At 45.5% G+C, this 24,615-nt stretch overlaps 1 protein-coding gene across 1 annotated transcript in view; it reads right to left on the bottom strand.

The window, feature by feature from the left end:
- The window catches only part of COL4A6 (collagen type IV alpha 6 chain), a 340,442-nt gene that overhangs the window by 136,547 nt on the left and 179,280 nt on the right, over positions 1–24,615 (bottom strand). Inside the window, exons 4-5 of the mRNA XM_060250115.1 lie at positions 9,818–9,952; positions 4,373–4,417 (exon numbers count right to left, since the gene is read on the bottom strand). Of these exons, the coding sequence (XP_060106098.1) occupies positions 4,373–4,417; positions 9,818–9,952 (180 nt within the window). The remainder of the gene's footprint in view (positions 1–4,372; positions 4,418–9,817; positions 9,953–24,615) is intronic.

Raw genomic sequence — 24,615 nt, 5'->3', positions numbered from 1 at the left:
TCTTGGCAGATGGAATAAAAAAGAGGGGGTGGAATTCAATTCCAAACAACATGGAGGTGGTAAGAAGGCAAACACACTTACTAGCCATGGTGATGACCTGATGAGAAGGAAGCGCCCTGACCAGGCATATTGAGGCAGAGGTGACAGTTGCCTCCACCAATGAAACCCGGAGACACCGCCTTTGAAGGTGGGGAGAACTAAGGCAGAAAAGAGAGATGTCTTTGTGACAACACAGCAGCTGAAGAGGTGTGACCTCTGCCTTCTCAGGGAGCTAGGCCGTGCTGGATTAAACACTGTAGAGGCCCCTTTTGCTGCTGTTCAGTCGCACAGTTGAGCCCGACTCTTTGTGACCCCATGGACCAAGTCATGCCAGGCCCTCCTGTCTTCCACCAAAGTCTGTTCAAATTCGTGCTAGTTACATCAGGAACGCTGTCCAGCCATCTCATCTTTTGCCATCCCCTTCTTTTTTCGCCTTCTGTCTTTCCCAGCATTAGGGTCTTCTTCAGGGAGTGCTCCCTTCTCATTTGGTGACCAAAGTATTCGAGCTTCAGCTTCAGCATCTGACCTTCCAGGGAACAGTCTGGGTTGATTTCACTTAGGACTGACTGACTGGATCTTCTTGCAGTCCAAGGGACTCTCAAGAGTCTTCTCCAGCACCACAGCTCAAAAGCATCTATTATTCTGTGCTCGGTCTTCCTTAGGGTCCTGCTCTCGCAGCCATACATTACTATTGGGAATACCGTCGCTTTGACTATACGGACTTTTGTGGAGGCCCCAAGGCAGTCAAAATCTCAGGGGCCTCCTCGCAAATTCTTTCAAAGTCAGAGTGCCTGCACTGCTGCCCATGGCCCCTGCTGCAGCCTGCAGGCCCCTTCTGGAAAGCCCCTTTGACAAAGCTGCGGGGGGGGGGGGGCAGGGGCAGAGAGAGGCAAATCTGGCGACGACACCAGCAGCAGCTGCACCAGGCAAGTCAGGCAAAGAGTGAATCAGTTGCTGGCTGCACATGCAGGCTGGGAGGGCTACAAGCAGGGGGGATTCTGGGCGGGGGGAGCTGGCCCAGGGTCACAGAATCATAGAGTTGAAAGGGACCTCCAGGGTCGTCTAGTCCAACGCCCTGCACAATGCAGGGAACTCACAAACACCTCCCCTTAAAACAAAAGGATCTTCATTGCTCTCAGATGGTCATCTAGCCTCTGTTCAAAACCTCCAAGGAAGGAGAGCCCACCACCTTCCAAGGAAGCCTGTTCCACTGAGGAATCGCTCTAACGGTCAGGAAGTTCTTCTTAATGTTGAGCTGGAAACTCTTTTGATCTAATTTCAACCCATTGGTTCTGGTCCTACCTTCTGGGGCCACAGAACACAATTCCACACCATCCTCTATAGGACAGCCCTTCAAGTACTTAAAGATGGTGATCATATCACCTCTCAGCCGCCTCCTCTCCAGGCTAAACATCCCCAGCTCCTTCAACCTTTACTCCTAGGATCTGGTCTCCAGACCTCTCACCATCTTCGTCGCCCTCCTCTGGACCCGTTCCAGCTTGTCTATATCCTCCTTAAAATGTGGTGCCCAAAACTGAACACAATACTCCAGGTGAGGTCTTACCAGAGCAGAGTAAAGCGATACCATTACTTCGCGTTATCTGGACACTAGGCTTCTGCTGATACAGCCCAAAATTGTATTGGCCCTTTTTAGCCAACATGCCCTAAAGACGTGGGGGCCCATAGGCCAGTGCCTACTTGGCCTAACTGTCAATCCAGCTCTGGAGCTAGGCCTGAGGAAACTTGGAGGAATAGTCCTGAAAGGCTGAGGGGGGGCAGGGATGGGACTGAGGCAGTGAGGGGCAGGCAGGTAGGCCCAGGGAGGATTAGCCCACAGCAATGAACAAGCTGCGAGGATCTTCTTGGGAAAGACAAGAAGGAACCAAAGTGTTCATCAATCCCTTTTCCTCATAATCTGAGGACCGGCGTACACAAATTACCACCTTGGGAGCTGTTATGAATGAAAGGCGGTCTAGAAACAGATGTGGACAACGAAGGCCTTCTGGATCCTCCTGTCCCTGGGAGAGTCCCTTACAGACCCATCCAAAGCAGAGTTCTGCTCTTCTGGGCCTATGGACTTCAATGGACTTAGAAGAGAGTGAGCCTGTTTAGGAGCGCACTGTCAGTCTCCCAGGCCCTGCAGAGGGGTTTCAAAAAAGAAACAAACACCCTGACCTGGATAGCCCAGGCAAGCTCCATCTAGTCAGATCTCAAAAGCTAAGCAGGGGCGACTGTGGTTACTACTCGGATTGGAGGGTTCCTTGAAATACCCAGTCGAAAGGACAGGGGCAGGCTCTATTCAGTATCTCTCTGAATATCCTTCAGGCCCCCAGTAAAGGTCAGTCACCAGAGATCAACACGACTTCCAGGTGCAGACACACACACACAACTAAAATATTTTTAGAAAACCAAAAAAAAGGAGAGAGAAATAAACAACCCTGAGATGTACTAAAAGGAAGAGGCTGTTTTTCAAAAGGAAATGGATCATCAAACCATTTAATAGGCGTATCTGGAGCGTTTGGTGGACTGACAGTCACTTTCCAGCAACAATCTCTCTCCACCTGCCTACAGGAAATCTCTTGTTACCAGAGATACCAGTAACTGAACCTTGGACCCTCTGAATGCAAAGTACTGAATTTAAATTCCAGTTTTGGCTCACTTGTGATTTCCTTCAGAGCGATGGGTTTAATGTGAACCTCAAAGTGAAAACCACAGTCTGCCCATGAAACCCGTTAGCATTCAGAATTCACATGTTGGGCTTCTATCCCCAACATGAAAGCTATCCAAGTTACATATATTTCAGATAGATTATTCAGTGTTTCGTTATTGCTTTCCCCATTTCAGTCACACCACAAAAATAACACAAACAATTTTAATGCAGTTGTTCTACTGAGATTTTTCCTCAGGGAAGGGCCGAGGTTGATGTTGACCTGCCATCCTGTATATAAAAAACTTAACTGTCCGGACACAATGGCTAATAACAGACCGGCACTTTGAACTGACTCAGAGATACCTCTGAAATCGACGCAAAAAATCCTTCCACACACAAACATCTGCTGCCCGTCCTGGTCCCATACTCACCCTGCCCTCCAGCCTCCGCAGTGCAACTCAAAAAGCTATCACTTCCAAAGTGGTAGCAAATTTTTGAGCTGCACGCCAGTTGCCTCCTTGGCGTCTGGAAGCGGAAGGGCGCAAGCGAGGCACCCTGGCAGTGTGAAACCGCCAGGCCACCCTGAGTTGCATCCGGTTTTTAAAAATTAAAACTGTTCAGTGCGCATGAGCGTGTGTGCGCACAAATGCGCTTGTGTGCACTTATGCGCCCCCTGCACATGTATGGGGATAGGAATGGTGCACAACGGCCGTCTGAACATGCCCATGTCGCCCCATGGATGGGATGGGGACGATTTGCAGGGAGCGTGTGGAGGCCTTAGGATGGCTCTTTTTGAGCCATCCCGATTTGGGATGCCTCTCAGCCACCTCAAATTGCCTGTCTGCTATCAGCCAATAGTGCACCTAATTGCAGAATGCCCTTTGCGAAAAACTGCTCTTAACTTGGCTCTATTCCAAAAGCTATCAGAATGCTAAGTTGAAATGTCAATTTCTTTTAAATGCTCTGGTCCCTGACATCACTAATGCTGTCGCCAAATTTCTTATCGTTCTCAAAGTTCAAAATTTTAAATAGCAATGTCCTTTTCTGTACTCATCTGTTTAGAATCCTAGATCTGATTCCTTCAGCTCAGTGGTTTATATGCTGCTAATTTTTTTAGGAATTATCAAAGATTTCAGGTTTTCACGGCTGGTAACATCATTAGGGTTTGTAGAATCTTTCGGGCTCAAGTGCCGTGTTCTACTGGAGAAAGTTTTTCTTCCAGACGTTTCGTTCTCGGCTACGGAGAACATCCTCAGTGGCGTTGCAGCCGGAGCAGTCGCTCTGACCTTCTTGGCTGCTGTGCATTGAGTGCTCATTGAGCATGTGCTGCTCAATGCACAGCAGCCAAGAAGGTCTGAGCGCCTGCTCCGGCTGCAACGCCACTGAGGATGTTCTCCGTAGCCGAGAACGAAACGTCTGGAAGAAAAACTTTCTCCATTAGAACACGGCACTTGAGCCCGAAAGATTCTACAAACCCTTTTTAGGAATTTTTAAATTTTCAAATTTCCGACAGTACTGCTTTTAAATGCACTTAGCCTTCCCTAGGCCTTATTGATATGTTATAGTGCTCTATTTGCTTCTGACTATAGATATGCCAATAAAAGTCTTTGAATTGAATATATAAAAAAATCATATGAAAGCAATATTGCCAGATTCATATTGTAAAGAAAAAAGAAGACTTACAGGAACCCCGTGCATTCCTTGAAATCCAGGAACTCCCATTGGGCCCTAAAACAGCAAAAAAGAATACAGTTAAGGCTTTTCCTATGATAGCTGCAGATTTGACCCACATCAACAAGATATACTAGAACAGAACATGTAGGTGCTGGCAGACTGGCCAGGGTGTCAGCTTGCCCAATGGCAAGTGGGCCCCCTTAAACATTAGACAATATGTTAAAAATGTTAATGACCTTTTAGTAGCTTGGAAATATAATAGAAGTCCCAACATTATTACTGTAATGCAGCTAAAATTTGCATTGCATTTAGGGTTGCCAGCCTCCAGGTGGGACCTGGGAATTTCCTGCTTTTCCAACTGATCTCCAGCTGGCAGAGATCAGCTCCCCTGGAGAAAAGGCAATCTGTATTTACATTTAGTATCTACTGCATACTGCCAGTAAAATACTAATATATATATATATATATATATATATATATATATATATATATATATATATATTATTTATTACATTTTACTTATATCCCGCCCTCTCCGCAAGCGGACTCAGGGCGGCTCACAGTATCATATCTACACAGTTAAACCAATAAAACATATAAAACCATAATTTACATTTTCCAGGTTAAAAACATATTACAATTTTTAAAACCATTATATAGTGCTGAATCCATACATTATAAGCGGCATAAAAATTCCAACAGTGATCACCGGCATTCTTTGTGATGTCCGGTGGCAGCCGTCTTTTCATCAAGCATCGAAGGCCTGCTTGAACAACTCGGTCTTACAGGCCCTGCGGAACGCAGACAGATCCCACAGGGCCCGTATGGCTTCTGGAAGGGCATTCCAAAGCTCTGGTGCTGCCACCGAAAAAGCCCTAGATCTTGTCACGCATAACGTGGCTTCTTTTGGTCCGGGGGCAGAGAGTAGGTTTTTTGCCCCTGAACGCAGTGCTCTCTGGGGGATATATGGAGAAAGGCGATCCCGTAGATATGCAGGTCCCTGACCATAAAGGGCTTTAAAGGTCAATACCAACACCTTGAAGCGAACTCGGAACACAACAGGTAGCACATACACATTTATTTCACAAAAGTTTTAATTGTGCCTTTTCCCCACATATATATTTTTTGAAAACTTTATTTATTTCTTAAACAAATTAAATGATAACCTTATAGTTGTGGGTGGGCCCCCTAGGTCTCCTGGCAACCAATATTTTTAGACCCAGTCCGCCACTGCATCCTACTGAACTGCAGTTAAGTAAAAACATGCACAAACCCAGCTTTGTTGCAACTTCTGCATGCATCTTGTTCATGAGGTCAGATGACTAAACAGCCTTCCGAGGTAGAACAAATGCAGCCCAAACCTAACTTGCCCAATCATAAAACAATGCTGCGAAAAACCTCCACCTTGCACTAGGCTTGCCAGCCCTGGGTTGGGAAACACCTGGATATTTTTTTTGGGGGGGGGAGTGGAGCCTGAGGAGGGTGGGGTTTGGGGAAGGGAAGGGCTTCAGTGAGGTATAATGCCATGGAGTTTACCTTCCAAAGCTGCCATTTTCTCCAGGTGATCTGTTGCCTGGAGATTGGTTGTAATAGTGGGATATCTCCAGCCACCAGAGCTTCTTTTTGTAGCAGGAACTCCCTTTGCATATTAGGCTACACATCCCTCATGTATCCAATCCTGGAGCTTACAGTAGGCCCTGTACTAAGAGCCCTGTAAGCTCTTAGAGGATTGGCTAAATCAGGAGTGTGTGGCCTAATATGCAAAGGGGTTCCTGCTACAAAAAAAGCCCTGCCAGCCACTACCTGGAGGTTGAAATGACACAATAGGCTACACAGAGGAATGAAGTTGCAACCAAATAAAACAAATCACTCTGTGAAAAATGCTATTACAAAATATAATTCATACAAGGAAAACAGTGTATTTCAGCAACCTCATAATTTTACATACCGCATGTGCATATTTATGCACATATATACACCATTGTGCAAATAGTCCAAAACATTATAAATCCAGAAAAGAGCTTCGCTAGGTCCTTCCTCCAGGGAGTGTTTTGTAAAACTTGCGGTATATGTGTAGAAAATACTCACAATGTTCAGTTATTTCACAAACTCATGCATAATTGGAATGCTGCTGCCTCCATCTGGTCAGCAAAAAACTCTTTTCCTTGTATGAATTATATTTTGTAATAGCATTTTTCACAGAGTAGTTTGTTTTATTTGGTTGCAACTACCTGGAGGTTGGCAACCCTACCCAGCATACCTTCTTAAACTGTTCCACTAATATTTTCTGTGGTCTCTTCTGGTGGATTCAGTTCACTGGGTGCCACCTTGTAATTCTGCATTTATATGAGTACACAGCATGTACTGGGATCAGGGAAATCAAGAGGCATTGACCCGGTGTGAGAGAAAAAGCAAAGATGGGGAGGAGAGATTGTTCCTAGTACCCCATTTGACTTTTGACATATCTTCCCCTATATCCTTCCAACAGAGCAGGTTAGTTGGAACAAACCTCTTCTCTAGTTGGGTCTTTGTGTTCCACCACTCAGCTGATCTCCACCATCAAACTCACCACAGGTGTTTGGCATAGGGCAGGGGAGATCAAAGCAAGCCATGATGTGACCTCATCTCAGCCCCAGGCCATTACAGCCACTAGCTATCAACTTTGAGGTAGGGACTAGCAAAATGTTTAGCTGATCCCTGTACTTGAAGTCATTTAAAAGGAGGTTATATTGGATTCAGAGTGTCTTTTGTAAGAGCAAGGCAATTATGGCAACCCTGAGAAGATCGGTTTCACCCACGCATTAAGTTTCAACAATGGCAAGCATGACTACATCTCTTCTAGTCTGCCTGAACCTTCAATTTCCTTTTTTTCAAATCATCTAGTCTCAGCCCGAATTTGGAAGCAGGATATAAATAATCCTGCATGTCAGTGATAAACCTTTTTGCACATGCAACAGGGATGTTAAGTTGTGGTCATTTTCAGTATGCATAGAAAAATAACAACATACCAGCGGTATGTTCATTTCCAGAAATACGTTTTAGCTGCATTGAAGAGTAATATCAAGGTTCGTAATATCACAAAAGCCACCATAATCAAAGTAGAATCAATGTGAGGAACAGCTGCCTTGGATAATCCTGCAGTCACATTTTGCCAAGACTTTTGGTTCCAGCCATACTAGCTGGTCAAGAGGAAAATCCGTTTAACAAAACTCTGCACTGCAGCAAAACATCAGAATTCCCCTTGCTTATGAGGTGGTGGGAAAGATCCTGCAAGCCGCAGAAATGGATATTTTATCCAATCTAATGAAAGGGATGTCGAAAATGGGTGCTGAAAAAAAATGGGGAAAGTTTTATAGTTGGTTAAAAAAAAAAAGTAAATTGGTGAGTTTAGAAAATTATGTTATATTAGTGATGAAAAGTAATGTTATAATTTTTTTATGATTTTAATTAGGATGATTATTTAAAAATTATTTAAAAATTATAGTTTGTTACACAACAACCTCTTTTAGGATAAACTGTAAGATGAATATTGTGGTAATATTTTTGTCTGTTTTCTTTTGCTTTAATGATGTAAAAAGCTGAAAAATTTAATTGAAGTAATAAAATATTATATATAAAGAATTCCCCTTGCTTGTGTGAGCAGAAATGCAACTGCGGGGCTACTGACCACGTATGATTTGTGCAACGTCCGCTGCTGGAGTTAGTTTCCAACCAAGAATGGGGGCAGAAAACAGAGAAGGCAGCAACCGAGATTCAGAGCCCCACTGCTTCACCTCTCCTAGAAGAGGAACTACTTCCAGAAAGCAACAGAACGAAGTGGCACCTTTTAAGGCCAACAAAACTTCAATTCTGGGTATAAGCTTTCATGCACAGGCACACTTCTGCACACTGAAGAAGTACGCATGTACACAAAAACATGTACTCAGAATTAAAATTTGTATGTCTTAAAAAGTTCCTCTGGACTCAAACTTTATTCTATTGCTTCAGACCAGCATGGCTATCCACCTGAATCTACTTTCCAAAAATCAGGTAACCCTCAGTGATTATAGGACTTAGGTCCAACTCAAGAAATATCTGGGGACTTTGGGGGTGAAGCCAGGAGACACTGAGGGTGGAGCCAGGAGCAAGGGTGTGACAAGCATAATTGAACTCCGAAGGGAGTTCTGGCCATCACATTTAAAGGGACCGCATGCCTTTCAAATGCCTTCCCTCCACTGGAAATAATGAAGGATAGGAGCACCTTCTTTTGGGGCTCATAGATTTGGACCCCCTGGTCCAATCTTTTTGAATCTTAGAGGGTATTTTGGGGAAAGGCACTGGATGCTGTGCTGAAAATTTGTTGCCTCTGTCTCAAAAAACAGCCCCCCCCCCAAACCCCAGATACCCACAGATCAATTCTCCATTATACCCTAGAAGAAGACTGCAGATTTATACTCTGCCCTTCTCTCTGAATCAGAGACTCAGAGAAGCTTACAATCTCCTATATCTTCTCCCCACACAACAAACACCCTATGAGGTGGGAGGGGCTGAGAGGGCTCTCACAGCAGCTGCCCTTTCAAGGACAACTCTTGTGAGAGCTATGGCTAACCCAAGGCCATTCCAGCAGGTGCAAGTGGAGGAGTGGGGAATCAAACCTGGTTCTCCCAGATAAGAGTCTGCACACCTAACCACTACACCAAACTGGCTCTATGGGAATCAATCTCCATAGGGAATAATGGAGTGCCCAGCAGATATTCCCCCCACACACACATTCTAATGACCCTGAAGCAGGGGGAGGGCCTCCAAACCAGGGCATCTCCTGTCTCCAACTGGGGATTGGCAACCCTAACAGGACTCAAAGAAGGGACTGAAAATCCAACAACTGTCATGTTCTTCTGTATGCAAGGGAGGCCTTGTAGAAGATCATCCTAGAAAGCAGCAGATGAACTATGCCTTAATGAATTTGTTCTCTTCTCTGATCATAGGTGCCTAAGGCCTTCAAGTGCCCAAAGGGTACTAGCTGAAGAGCTCTTGTCCTAAAGCCCTTAGCCTGAGGGTCACAGTCTAGAGCTGGGTGGAAGATCATGTTTCAGGTCTGCTTGGCACTCAGAAACTCTTCGCTGTTTGTTTCTGCTGTATCTTTCTTTTTTGGATTGCTAGCCACTTTGAGTCCCCATGGAAGGGGAGGGGGGAGCGAGATATATATAAATAAATAAAATGTCTATGGCCTTTAGAGTTGGACAGTCCATGACACTTAACACAAAGTCCTTTAGTGATCACTGGATCAAGCACACCTACTTAGGGGATAATCTTCCAACAGAAACTTCCACATCAGCTTCAAATTCTACCCAGGGGTTCTTGGGAGGCCAAAAAAATCCCAGATACTACATACATGTGATTACTATGTTCTATGCCAGAAACCTGCACCTCAGAAGCAAGACAGTCCGTCAGCCTAGGAGGTGTGGATGAACTCACCTTATCTCCCTTCAGTCCAGCAGCCCCCGGGGCACCTGCTCTCCCTCTCTCGCCTTTTGACCCTCTCAAGCCTTCTGATCCAGCAAATCCCGGGCCACCGACTGGTCCTTGGCTTCCAATTGGTCCTGGTTGACCCTAGGAGCAAGGAAGAAATCAGTTTTGTTAAAAAAAAACATAGTGCACCTTTAAAAAAAATTCGGCACAGGAGATGAACGATACATTTCATAGACTTATTAAGCAAATGGAACCTGTGAAAAACAGTGGGAAGAAGAAAAAATGACTCACAGATTGTAGGAGAAGAGTATTACTGGCAGAATTCAGATGTGAAAACAAATCATGGTTTGTTGTTACAGGAAAGTTCGGTGCTTCTGTGGTTCCCCCCCTTCCCCTTTTAAGCAGCTCAGGCGCCAAAGACGAGTTTGCAACAAACACTAGTATGGAATGGTATCTGGTTAGGCTTCCCAATCCCCAGGTCCCAGCAGGGGATCCCCCGGTTTTACAGGTTTCCTCCCTCCCCCAGCCAGCTGGCCAGCGGGGGAAGCCCCACCCCCACAGCCATTATGCACCTCCATGAACGATTCCCATAGGGAATGATAAGGAATTGATCTGCAGGTATCGGGGGCTCTGGGGGGGCTGTTTTTTTGAGGTAGAGGTGCCAAATTTTCAGTATAGCATCTAGTGCCTCTCCCCAAAATACCTCCCAAGTTTCAAAAGGATTGGACCAGGGGGTCCAATTCTATGAGCCCCAAAATAAGGTGCCCCTATCTTTCATTATTTTCTATGGAAGAAAGGCATTTAAAAAGGTGTGCTGCCCCTTTAAATGTGATGGCCAGAACTCCCTTGGAGTTCAATTATGCTTGTCACACCCTTGCACCTGGCTCCACCCCAAAAATCTCCTGGCTCCACCCCCAAAGTCCCCAGATATTTCTTGAATTGGACTTGGCAACCCTATATCCAGTTGGCCAAGCTAACTCCAAATGATAGCTTGGATCCCATCTAGAATTTTGCAGGTGCAGGTAGAGGCAATTTTGACTCACTTCCCTCGCTCACCGGAGACTTCTCCCAAGCTGCTCCAAGGGAAGAGGTCCTCCATCTCTAGGCTTCCCAAATCCCCTGCCTGGGCGGGGGACCCCCGATTTGGAGCCTCCTCCCCCCGCTTGGCAAAAATCCAGAAAGCGGGAGGAATGGCGGTCCTTCCCACGCAGCCTGGAACCCAGCAGCTTCTCCTCTCCCCGTCCCACCGATCCCGGATGCTTCTCCTCCTCCCTTCCCTTCCCTTCTCACCTCTGATCGCAGCAGCTTCTCCTTGCCCCTCCCCTTCCCACCCAGCTCCATCGCAGCAGCCGGAGCTTTCCCAGGCTGCTTCCTGCCCCGCCCCAAAGGACCATGTGCCTTTGCACAGAGCTTTCCCAGGCTGCTTCCTGCCCCGCCCCAAACGACCATGTGCCTTTGCACCTCCGGAGGTGGTGAAAGGCTTCAACTTTCTGTGTCTGTGTCTTTGTTGCTGTGAAGAAGCTGGCTGGTGAGCAGAGAGCCAATCCCCTACATCAGATTTGCGAGAGGGGGTGTGTGTGGAGGAGAGGGAAATGTCATCATTATTCCCTATGTGAAATATTTCTCATAGGGTATAATGGGGAATTGATCTGGAGGTTTCAGGCGTTCTGGGGGAGCTAGTTTTTGAGGCAGAGGCACCAAATTTTCAGTATAGTATCTAGTGCCTCTCCCCAAAATACCCTCCACGTTTCAAAACGATTGGACCAGGGGGTCCAGTTCTATGAGCCCCAAAAGAAGGTGCCCCTATCCTTCATTATATCCTATGGAAGAAAGACATTTAAAAAGGTGTGCTGTCCCTTTAAATGTGATGACCAGAACTCCCTTGGAGTTCAATTATGCTTGTCACACCCTTGTTCCTGGCTCTGCCCCAATGTCTCCTGGCTCCACCCCCAAAGTCCCCAGATATTTCTTGAATTGGACTTGGCAACCCTATCCATCTCCTATTCACAGCATTGAAGGGAGGGGTGTGTTTTGCATTGCTGAGACAGAGAGGGGAAATTTGTACCCACAGAAATTCTAGGTGGGATCCGATATTTTCTTCTCAGCCCAGACACTGCACTAGCTTCCCCCAAATTATGCAACATCAAAAACATTTCCAGATTATTTTTTTTAAAAACCACTCTAGTAGTTGACCAGTGCAAAATACTATTACAACTAGTTTCCAAAAAAACATTTGCCATTTTGTTCTCCACTTGAGACAGTGAACTATCAAACTAGCACCATGCACAACTTACTTTCTAAATTAAAAACAGAAGACATGAAGACACAATTACAATAAAGCAGCAGAATGGCGCTCCCGGCTCAGGAATAAAACCAGCGGTTATCAGCATTAATTCCTGTATAATAGTAAAAAAGAACATGGCTTGCTGTAGAGCTGAATTTGCAACCATAGCAATTGTTGCTGGAAATACATGGCGACAGGAGACCTGATTTTTAGGACTTGGCAGAGGAAGTGCTGCACAACGCACTGTTTGGATGCAGTGCTGCAAGCATGCAAGAGGTGGAGGGGAGCTAGTATTGATGCAATCAAAGGAAGCCATCTACACCGGACTACAGAAAACACCAACCTAAGCAGAACAACGGTTTGCCACTAGAAGGGTGATAACAGACGAGCGGTTGGAGCCGCCCCGGGGACGGGAGGCAGGCGGATCAAAAAAGCACGTACACACATGCACATCTGCCTGTCTGCACACAGCCCATCCAGGGAAGGATCGAAGCCTGCCTAAATGCTGAGGTGGCTCTGAGATGGACGGCTGGGAAATGCCTGAGGAGCGACCAAGAGGCGCATGAGTGCTCTGGAAGCTCCCCCAGAGCGCACACAGCCCATCCCTGTTCCGGGGGTGGGCCGCAGGCTGCCTGGAGGCTCCCAACCACTCCTTTTCTGGCTGGCTTACTTCTGGGGTGGCCTGATGCAGCCCTGAGCCGGCCGTCTGTTGCCAGCTCCAGAGTGTTCAAGACAACACAAGTGTTCTCTGCAGAATGAGCAACACGCTTTTCTTCTCTCCTTCTTGCACAGACGCACACTTAACTACACACAAACACACAGCATCAGGCTATTGAGCTGGCCCATAAACACGATAATTCATTTTACATGGACTAGCAGCAGCATAGCACTAATTTCAATCAAATACCGCTAATTCCATTAATTCATTTTGCCTCTGTGCTCAGGAGCGACATCTGGGTCGAGGCGGCTCGGCGGTACTGATGTCGTTGGACCTATCGGCGGTGTTCAATACGGTCAACCATCAGTTGCTGACCCGCTGTTTCGCCGGCACAGGGATTCAGGGGTTGGCCTTGCAACGGCTTTCCTCCTTCCTAGATGGTCAGGGACAAAGGGTGGCGATTGGGGGGTGAAGTGTCCCAGAGGCACATGCTTGATTGCGGGGTGCCTCAGGGGGCGGTGCTCTCCCCAATGTTGTTCAACATCTACATGCGCCCCCTTGCCTAGGTTGCCCGGAGGTATGGGTTGGGTTGTTACCAGTACGCTGATGACACCCAGCTCTGGGTAGGGAAATTCCCCTACCGGCATTTGATGGTGTGCCACTGACAATGGCGCACAAGGTCAAGAGCTTGGGGGTACTACTGGAGCCTGCCTTGACAATGGCAGCCCAGATAGCCACTGCTAAATCCGCTTTTTTCCATCTTAAGCGGGCAAGGCAGTTGGTCCCCTTCCCGGAACGCGGTGACCTGGCAACAGTGATCCATGCAACAGTCACCTCAAGGCTGGACTACTGTAATGCCCTTTACATGGGGCTGCCCTTGTGCCGAACCTGGAAGCTGCAGCTAGTGCAGAACGTGACCACCAGGTTGTTATTGGGGCTCCCCAGGTGGGAGCACATTTAGGTGGGAACTGCACTGGCTGCCAATAGTATACTGGATTCGTTACAAGGTGCTGGTTATCACCTTTAAAGCTCTATATGGCCTAGGACCTGCCTTCCTTAGGGACCATCTCTCCCCACATGTTCCCCAGAGGGTACTCAGATTGGGATCACAAAATCTACTACGGTAGTAATTTCCGGGCTGAAGGAGGCCAAATTAAAAACCACCAGAGACAGGGCCTTCTCGATAGCAGCCCCCTGCTGGTGGAATCAACTGCCAGAGGAAGTGAGGGCCTTGCAGAACCTTGCGCAGTTCCGCATGGCCTGCAAGACTGTTCTCTTCCGGCTGGCGTTTAACTGACACGGCGCCTGTATTTCAGGGAATTGGAAGAAACGCCGTCACCACTGAAATAGCACCACACTAATATTCTGTTCTTAACTGTTTTAACTATTGAATATTTTGTTTTAACTGTTGAATGTGTCATTTTAATACATTGATTTTAATTGTCTGTTGGGATTTTATGCTGTGAGCCGTCCTGAGCCTGCTTTGGCGGGGAGGGCAGGATATAAATAAAATAAAATAAAATAAATAAGGAGTGGCAGAGAGGACAAATGGGTGGAATCCTTTATTTTATTTTATTTTATTTTAACAATTTATTGATAACACATGGTTACAATATTTAATTATCTTTTTCTTATACTAAACCATATGGTATTTCACCCCCCCCTCCAATACTGACTTCCCCGAAGTTATAAATTTAAATTCAATTCTAAAGGTACCACTAATCTATCAAAGTATAATTCTTTTAATTAATACTAAAAAATTGTCCAATGTCTTTTTATGTTCCACTCTTTCTCCATATATCCTTTGAATATCTTCCACTCCTTTTTGAATAAGTCTAAGTCATAGACTTTTAAGGTTTTAGTTAATTTGTCCATTTCACTCCACGATAAAACTTTCACAATCTAATCCCATTTCTCTGGTATTTTTCCTTCTTTCCAAAGCTGCGCATACAATGTCCTAGCAGCTGAGAGCAAGTACCAAATTAAAGTCCTGTCTTCCTTTGGAATTTTTTCTAATTGTAATCCAAGCAAAAAAGTCTCTGCAATTTTCTTAAAGTCATAACCCAAAATTTTGGAGATTTCTTGTTGCATCATGTTCCAATACTCCTTCGCTTTTTCACAAGTCCACCACATGTGAAAGAAAGAACCTTCTTGTTTTTTACATTTCCAACATCTATCCGACATCTTTTTGCTCATCCTAGCCAGCTTTTTCGGAGTCATTTACCACCTATCATTTTATTTTTATTTATTGACCTTAAATTCCTATGCCGCCCACTCCTTTTTTTTTTTTTTTTTTAATTAAGTAAAAGTAGGTTTTATTGAACATTTTTTTTTTATTAAGTAAAAGTAGGTTTTATTGAACATTTCATAATTCCATTTACAAACAATTCGAAAAGCATTCGAATTGAACATTTCATAATTCCATTTACACACAATTCGAAAATCTTATCCCGCCACTACTTCCCCTGCCCCCCCACCCCCACCCCCAAGGAGCATCTAGGTAATATCTAACACAATTCTTATTTCTTAACTATCTAATTTATTTATCCATTGATATAACTTATTCCAGGTCTTTCTTGATTCTTGCAAGTTGCCTCCTCTTAATCTAACAGTAAGATTATCCATTTCTGCAGCCTCTAATATTTTCTGTACAAATTCATTTCTGGTTGGTATTTGAGAATTTTTCCAGTACTTAGCGTAAAGAATTCTGGCGGTAGTTATTATATGTAGTAGAAGTTTTTTGTCATATTTAGTTAGATTCCCTTTACATACATTTAGTAGGTACAACTCAGGTGTATGGCAAATATTGATTTTTAATATTTTCTGTGTCCAAATGTTTACTAAAGCCCAATACTTTTTGGCTATTTCACAGTTCCACCAAATGTGATATAGAGATCCCTTCACCTTTTTACATTTCCAGCAAGCATTAGAATAATTGGGATATATCTTACTTAGTCTTTCTGGTGTTAAATACCACCTATGTGCCATCTTATAGATATTTTCTTTAAAGAGGGCCGATCTTGTCAACTTTAAGTTTTGAGTCCAAATTTTCTCCCAATATTCCAACTCAACACTATACCCAAAGTCTCGTAACCATTTGATCCAACTTTCCTTTACGACTTCTCCTATTAATTTGATTTCTAATAGCCATTTATATAATTTGGTGATAAGCTTTTGTCTGCCCTCTATTATAATATCAAATTCCAAATTTGTTTTAATAAAGCCCTTTTCTTTATCTCGCCCATATTTCGCTTTAGTTTGATTTTCAAGCCACCAGTCCAGTTTGACATTTTCATTCAAAATCAAATTACAGTCCACATCTAATAAACTTCTGTAATTGAAACTGGCACCCCAGGCATATAAGTTTGGATGACACGAGGCCTCTACTGGGGATAGCCATAGAGGTGTCCTAGGATAAATCATACTTTTATACTCTATCCAAACTTTGTATAGTGATTTCCTGATTTCGTGTCTATGAAATATATTCTCTCTGTTGGGAGGAGAGTACCACAAATAATGATGCCAGCCTCTACTTAGTCCGGTGCCCTCTAATATCAATAATCTCTTATTTTCTAATGTAAACCAATCTACTATCCATATCAGGCAGCATGCCTTATAATATAAATTCCAATCGGGCAAAGCGAAGCCTCCCCTGGAAACGCTATCTTGCAGTATTTTTAATGCCGCCCACTCCATATACGGACTCTGTGCGGCTCACAGCCATAAGTTTAAGTTTAAGGGAGAAGGCAACCCTCAGAGAGCTGAAGAGAGGGGCAGAGCTCACTGGCAGAGATGCATTGAGAAGGAAGGGAACGATCATGGCTCCATGGTGAAGCATCTGTTTGGCATGTAGAAAGTCCTGGGTCCAGTTCCTAGCAGTTCCAGCTAATGGACTGAGACACAGGTGATGGGAAGGACTCCTGCCTAATAGTCTGGAAAGCCACTGTATACAATCCTGACCATGAAAGACCAGCCATCCGATTCAATGTCATCATGGCTATGGTGGGTCATGAAGAAAGAGGTGGAGCTTGTGCTGTGAAATAAGAGAGCCCATATTGAGGAGGAGGAGGCCCCACCCTTCACTCAGAGTCTTAGAGTAGTTTGCAATCTCCTTCCTCTCCCCTTCCTACAACAGGCACCCTGTGTGGTAGGTGGGGCTGAGAGAGCTCTCAGTGAACTGCTCTTGAGAGAACAGCTCTTGGAGAACTGCGACTGACCCAAGGTCACCTAAGAGCCAGTTTGATGTAGTAGTGAAGTGTGTGGACTCTTATCGGGGAGAACCGGGTTTGATTCCCCACTCCTCCACTCGCACCTGCTGGAATGGCCTTGGGTCAGCCAGAGCTCTCTTATCTGGAAGAACCGGGTTTGATTCCCCACTCCTCCACTTGCACCTGCTAGCATGGACTTGGGTCAGCCATAGCTCTGGCAGAGGTTGTCCTTGAAAGGGCAGCTGCTGTGAGAGTCCTCTCAGCCCCACCCACCTCACAGGGTGTTTGTTGTGGGGGAGGAAGATAAAAGGAGATTGTGAGCCGCTCTGAGACTCTGAGTGGAGGGCGGAATATAAATCCAATGTCATCTTCTTCTTCTTCTAAGCAGCCACATGTGGAGGAGTGGGGAATCAAACCGAAGTCTCCAGATTAGAGTCCGCCGCTCTTAAGCACTACACCAAACCAGCTCTCAAACCACAGAACAAGGTGATGCACCAAACCGCAGACCAAGTAACATCAATAGGGCGACAACTCTAACACTGCCAACCAAGGAATCTCCGAAGTCTTGTGTTTTACTTGGTATAATGGTGTTGATAGCATTGGAAAGGCTCTTCATAACAATAAAAAAGTTCATGTAAACTATGTTGATCTGGAGTAGGTTAAACTGTCACGGGAAAGCTCTAGCCAAGTGGCAGAAGCTGGATTTGAGGACCTCAAGTTTCCTCCTACTGATGCAATTCACAACATAAAGGCTGCTCTGTGCTTGTAAGGATGCAAAGGACCTTTCATCTAAACCTGATAGTTTCCAGTACAGGTTCAGGTAGATGGCTTTTGTGTTTTAATTCTAACAAAGGCTCTATCTTCTGATCGCTTTACATACTACAAAGGAGATCTTAATGGCGCTTAGCCCAGTGCACTGAGGTTTCTCCAGAAACACAAAGACACATTAAACATGTCTCTAATCTCCCTCGTAATGTGATTAAGCCATGATAATCTAATTCTTATGAATTTCACTTCAAGTCCTTTTGAAGTCTGTTGGGATGGCTGGCAACGACATTTTCCAAACTGGAAAAAGAAAAGTGTTCTCTGTAAACCCTGGACAACAAAATATACATCTGACCAGTCAGCCAACCCTTCTGTGTTCATTGTTAGTATCATTAATCTCTATATTTCATGTACCCTAAGAAAAAAGTCGGCTAAGCACACAACTTTTGACTTGGTTGCTAATCCAACGTTTTTAAAGATGTTATTTTAAGTACTGTATGACAATAAGGTATCTGTTTTCTTGCATAAAATATAGATTAAAGTAAGCCTGAGGCATACAGCTGGTTTTATAACAAACATCTGCATTTCAATATTGTGCTGTGTTTGTGAGCATGAGAATTTTGCCAATGAATTGCTGAGCCGGTGGGATGGCACAAAACATTCACCAACATTTCAACTGCTCAGGAATCAAAGCTCTTAAAATAGATGCTATCCTTTATTGGCAGGATGGAAGCAGAAAGCAGGCTTGAGGAATTGTGTGCCAAGGAGCTAAAGAGGCGAAAGTACTAAAAATACAGACCTTGTCCATTGCAGGTTTGTGAACTGGCAAATTTAAGGGGGTAAAAAGAGCCAAGAAGCAGGGACAGGATGTTTTCATGTATGGAACCATCCAATTAGAGTTGCCAGGTCCAATTCGACTTCATTGCACCAGGGACGGCACGCAACAATGGAGCTCTTCGGGAGTGGGGATCCCCCCCACTGGCGGCCTGTTTCCTGCCGGCAGGTTGGGGCCCTCCAGACCGGGAGATACCCTGCCCCCAGCGGAAGCTTGGCAGCTATACTGTGACGTGATGTCCTTTTCCACCACCAAGGTGTTCCTGCTGCCCCCACCCCCCCAGTCACACACAGTCAGTTGTGTTACTGAAATGGATAACCATTACCACTTTTTTTCTTGCTGTACAAATTAGTTCTGGCTCTGGCTTGGGAAATTCCTGGAGAGAGTGGCGAAGAAGAAGAAGAAGAAGAAGAAGAAGAAGAAGAAGAAGAAGAAGAAGAAGAAGAAGAAGAAGAAGAAGAAGAAGAAGAAGAAGAAGAAGAAGAAGAAGCAGCAGCAGCTCAGAGCAGCTCACAATCTCCTTTACCTTCCCCCCCCCCACAACAGACACCCTGTGAGGTGAGTGGGGATGGAGAGGGCTCTCACAGCAGCTGCCCTTTCAAGGACAACCTCTGCCAGAGCTATGGTTGACCCAAGGCCATGCTAGCAGGTGCAAGTGGAGGAATCAAACCCTGTTCTCCCAGATAAGAGTCCGCACACTTAACCACTACACCAAACTGGCTCTCCTAAATCCAATGTCATCATCTTCTTCTAAGCAGCCACATGTGGAGGGGGATGTGATGCCACTGAGTCAACCTTCCAAATATACCATTTCTTTCAGAGGAACTGATTTTTCATAATGTGGAGATAAGCTGAAATTCTAGGAGAATGTGCCCTGCCCTGGATAGACCAGGCAAGCCTGATCTTGTTAGATCTCAGAAGCTCAGTAGGTCAACTCTGGCAAGTACTTGGATGGGAGACCTCTTTAAAATTCCAGTAGTTGGGAAGACAGGGGCAGGCTTTACTCAGCCACCTCTCAATATCCTTCAGGCCCCCAGTTGGAGTCAATCACCAGAAGTCGACATGACTTCCAGGTACGCATGCACAAACACACACACACACAAATATACAAAAAACACAACGAAAAGAAATTCTGGGAGAACGCCAGGCCGCACCTGGAGGCTAGCAACCCTAATCCACCCAAGAAATTTCCCCCACATAAATCACAAATTCTTTAGGTTAGAGAGATACACTACCCAAATCAGACACCTTTGAAATGAGACCCGCTTTCTCAATGGATAATTCTAAAAGTGTTACCACAGCACCGTGTCAAAACACCAATGTGTATGTCAGATTAAATAAATGGGAATATTCTCATAATCATCACCAGAAGTAACAATTCTGAAGCACTCCGGGGAAAATGGAGAAAATACATTTGTTTCCTACGCATTAAAAGAATTTTTCTCCAACAATCTGGACGCATCTCAAAGCCCCTCTATCAAAGGAATGATCTGTAGCACAAACAATGTGACTGACAAGGCAAAAATAGCCCTTTTAAAATAACACATTTATATTGAGGCAGAATACAAAATGGTAAAAAAATATGCAGTTCAACTACAGACAAGTGTTAGCAAAGGGTTAACTAATAGGCAAGTATGGAATGCACATCTTATCACTTAAATTCCTTTTGAAGTCTGTTAGGATGGCTGGCGACGACATTTTCGAACTGGAAAAAGAAAACTGTTCTCTGTAAACCCCGACAACAAAATATACCGGTACATCTGACCAGTCAGTCAACCCTTCCCGCTTTTTTCTTTTAGTTTCGTTTTCCTAGAAACAGAGGGACTGCAACTGGAGTCTGCAAATGCACAGAAATCCTGTTTAAATGCCCGTTGCTGTGAGAGCACTTCTGTTTTGGGAAGGAATACTTTATTTTCTCAGGAGTACCGTTAATATTGCCTAAAACAGATTAAAAGCTGAAAGCAATCACAAGATGGCTAATGGGAGCCAAAGTCACACAGGCCCTGTGGAGTATCTCCAATTTATAGGCCTCGAGAAAGACAACAACGAAGAACACAGCTTCTCAGTCATTCCCCAAGCATTTTTCACAGGGCAACCATCCTGGTCTCCAACAGAAAGGCCAGATTTGAGATATCTGCCAATGGGAGCTTTGGCTCATGAAAGCTCATACCCGCCAAAATCTTGTTGTTCTCCAAGTCAGATCTGGAAGTCTTAACTGGCGCCTTCCAAGTAGGTTCCTGCAGCAATTTGAGGGCATCTTCCTTCTTCATCAGTAGGACATTGTGAAACTTTCCTTTAAAAGCAACAACAAGGAACTTTCACAATGTCCGGAGTCCTTCATGTCCTACAGATGAAGAAGAAAGATGTCTTCAGTTCTTTGCTGCAGGAACTAACTTGGGAGGCCCTGATAAAGACTTCCAGATGGTCTCTAAGGTATACAGGACTCAAATGTAGCTATTCCCCAAGATGGAAAACATGTGTCCTTGGCATAGCATGTCCTAGTGGTTAACGGTACTAAGCAGCATGTTGGGCAGATCCTGACTGGTGTGAAGGTGCCTGTTTTGTACTCTTTCCTAAATACTTGTTGAGAGTAGATTCTTAAATACTGTGTTGGTCTGAAGCTGAAGCTGTGTTGGTCTGAAGCAACAGAACAAAGTTTGAGTACAGTGGCAACTTTAACACCAACAAGTTTAATTCTGGGTCTAAGCTTACACTCAGAATCAAAGTTTGTTTGACTTGAAGGTGCCACTTGTTGAGTGTTATTACTATAAATGAGACAATCTTTTCAAAACTCAGTACGACCACACAAAGCCTTCCAAGACACTAATTCCAGAAGGGCAGCTGGTATCTTGTGGCCCCCTGCATGCGACAAAGTCTGTGAGACAGGGCTTCCAACTTTCAGGTGGAACTAGGAGATCTCCTGGAATTACAACTCATCTCCAGAAAACAGGTCAGCTCCCAGGAGAAAATGATGATTCTGAAGATAGAGACCGTTTTTGCACACAGCTTACCTTGCAGTCACAATCCTGTTCCCTCTGCAGCGTCTGGTCGGATTTCCCACCATCTGCGCCGAAGTTATAGGAAATGCTGCAGCTTTTGTGTAGCAAATGTAAACCACTAAAACCCAGTTTACGTTTGCTACGCAAAAGAAGAAGAAGAAGATATTGGATTTATATCCCACCCTCCACTCTGAAGAGTCTCAGAGTGGCTCACAATCTCCTTTACCTTCCTCCCCCACAACAGACACCCTGTGAGGTGGGTGGGGCTGGAGAGGGCTCTCCCAGCAGCTGCCCTTTCAAGGACAACCTCTGCCAGAGCTATGGCTGACCCAAGGCCATGCTAGCAGGTGCAAGTGGAGGAGTGGGGAATCAAACCCGGTTCTCCCAGATAAGAGTCCGCACACTTAACCACTACACCAAACCGGCTCACTTCCTGTAGCTCCGGCGCAGATGGTGGGAAATCCGACAGATGCTGCGGAGGGAACAGGATTGTGACTGCGAGGTAAGCTGTGTGCGAAAACGGTAAGACTGTATGGCATTATCCCCTGTTGAGATCTCTCCCTTCCACGAACCCCACCCTCCTCACGCTCCACCCCCAAATTTCCGGGAACTCCCCAGGCCAGAGCTGGCAATCCTATCCAGTGAGAGTGCATGCTGCAATGAAATTATGTTAGTTTATACGGTGACAGGGGGCTTCCGTTTATTCTTACTTTGCAAAGAAAAGCTCGTGTCAAAAATTAATTAAAAATAATTTGCGCCTTGTCTGCTTAAGAATCTAAGGAGGTAAATGGGACACATAGCCTAGACGTGGGCAGGGCTAACAATGTTACACTCACAAACTGGCCCTGGGGTTGACAGCCTCCACGTGGGGTCTGATGATCTCCCGCTTTTACAACTGATCTTTGGTTGCTCTGAAGGGTGGATTCTAGGACAGGGGTGGCCAAACTGCGGCTTGGGAGCCACATGTGGCACTCTGGCACATATTGTGTTGCTCTCAAAGCCGCCACTGCCTCATCTGCTGACTTGGAAAAGGCATTTCTCTCTTTAAATCACTTCTCCAAGCCAAGCTGATTGGCGGCTTGGAGAATGCATTTGAAGTTAAAGTTGCTTTCTTTCCACCTCTCCCTACCTCCTCCCTTCCCCATCTTCCTTCCTTCCTTCCTTCCTTCCTTCCTTCCTTCCTTCCTTCCTTCCTTCCTTCCTTCCTTCCTTCCTTCCTGTCTTGTGGCTTTCAAACAACTGATGTTTATTCTATGTGGCTCTAAGGTTAAGCAAGTTTGGCCACCCCTGCTCGAGGGCATTGTACCCTGCCGAGGCCCCTCCCCTCCCCAAACCCCACCCTCTCCTGGGTCCACCCCCAAAGTCTCCAGGAATTTTCCAACACAGACCTGGTAACTCTAACATGCCCTCACTTTCTCTCAGGCTGTGGAAGACCAGCTCCTCAGGCTGAATCCATCTTTCCAAGGGAAAAGGAAAAAACGACACCATTCCATACCCCCAGCCCAATGCCACACTTAGCCGCCTGGTTCAGTGGGAGAGGGAAGCAGCACCAGGCTCACCCCCCCCCCCCACCTCACCAAGACATGACTGCAGGAGGCGCCACCAAATTGTTCTCTGCGGCTGATCCCCACTGCCTGCGCCTGCTGCCTCTGTGCCACCCGCGAGGATCAAACCGAGGTGAGATCAAATGGTCTCAGCAACATCTGAGACAGGCAGGGATGGCTCTCGGCCAGCCGGAATGCAGATAACTTGCAATTACACAAAATCTCATTCATGGATTGTCGGATTAGCAGAGGGCCGGCGAGGATTCCTTTGCCTGCTCTTAATTGAGAGCAAAGCGATCTCTGCCTAGCACTTCATCTGGAATGAAAGGAACGAGAGAAATGCAAGGCATTTTACTTTTTTTTTTTTTTTGTTAAGCATGCATGGTTATGTGGATGGTTCTAAACACATAACGCCTGCAGAAAGGCTACGGGAGAAGACCTTTGCAAATAAGACTGGTTTTGGTGATGGCCGCACTGCTTAAAACAATCACCTTTACCTATGCATAGGATGCATAGGGTTACCAACTCCAGGTTAAGAAATTCCTGGTGATTTGAGGGTGGAGCTTGGGAAGGCTGGGATTTGGGAATGGGAAGGACCTTAGTTGGGTATAATACCATACAGGCCATACAGAAGAGCTGTATTCTCCAGGGAACCGGAGCTCTGTAGTCTCAAAATGAGTTATAATTCCAGGAGATCTCCAGGTCCCACCTAGGGGTTGTCAACTCTAGCCCAGGGTACGTATGCAGAGACAGGCAACAGAAAACCACTTCTCTTCATCTCTTGGCTTGAAAACCCTACAGGGTCACCATAAGTCAGTTGCCACTTGACGGCACTCTACAGCAGCAGCACAGATAAGCATAGAAACCCAGCGTACAAATACTTCCCTGCGCCAGTTCTTTTTTTGTAGCAGGAACTCCTTTGCGTATTAGGCCGCACGCCCCTAATGTAGTCAATCCTCCAAGAGCTTACAGCAGGCCCTGTAAGAAGAGTCCTGTAAGCTGTTGGGGGATTGGCTACATCAGGGGTGTGTGGCCTAATACGCAAAGGAGTTCCTGTTACAAAAAAAAGCCCTGCGGCCTGCGCCAACACCAGAGATGGCCCAGAACATTTTGATACCTGAAGCAGAGTATCCAAACAGCCAGGGCGGCCAGTGCCTCAAATCTGAGCAGCCTGATAAATATCTCAATGCAGATTTCCAGCTAATTAGAGAAATCAAGCATGCCCACTGTAGCTTTGCCTACCAAGTGTCTGCTCCTAGCAACCCTCGTGAAAAACTGGGAAAGGACGTTGGGAGAAAAGATGTTTTTACTACTCTAGTTTGCTCATGCCGGGAGTTGCCTGTGGTTTTGGGTGAGAAATGTAGCAAGCATGCCAATCATAGCTGCGACTTTCCTCACTGGCTAGTGCAGCGAGAAATAGGAGCAGGCTTCTCAGCGTTTGGGCCAAATGAGGCTTGCTTAACGTCTTAAAAGGTTAACTTCAAAAAGAATGAGTGCTGGAAATCCAGGTT

This window comes from Heteronotia binoei, chromosome 11, assembly GCF_032191835.1.
Source record: "Heteronotia binoei isolate CCM8104 ecotype False Entrance Well chromosome 11, APGP_CSIRO_Hbin_v1, whole genome shotgun sequence".
NCBI classification, from domain to species: domain Eukaryota; kingdom Metazoa; phylum Chordata; class Lepidosauria; order Squamata; family Gekkonidae; genus Heteronotia; species Heteronotia binoei.
This window is presented reverse-complemented; position numbering and strand designations above follow the sequence as displayed.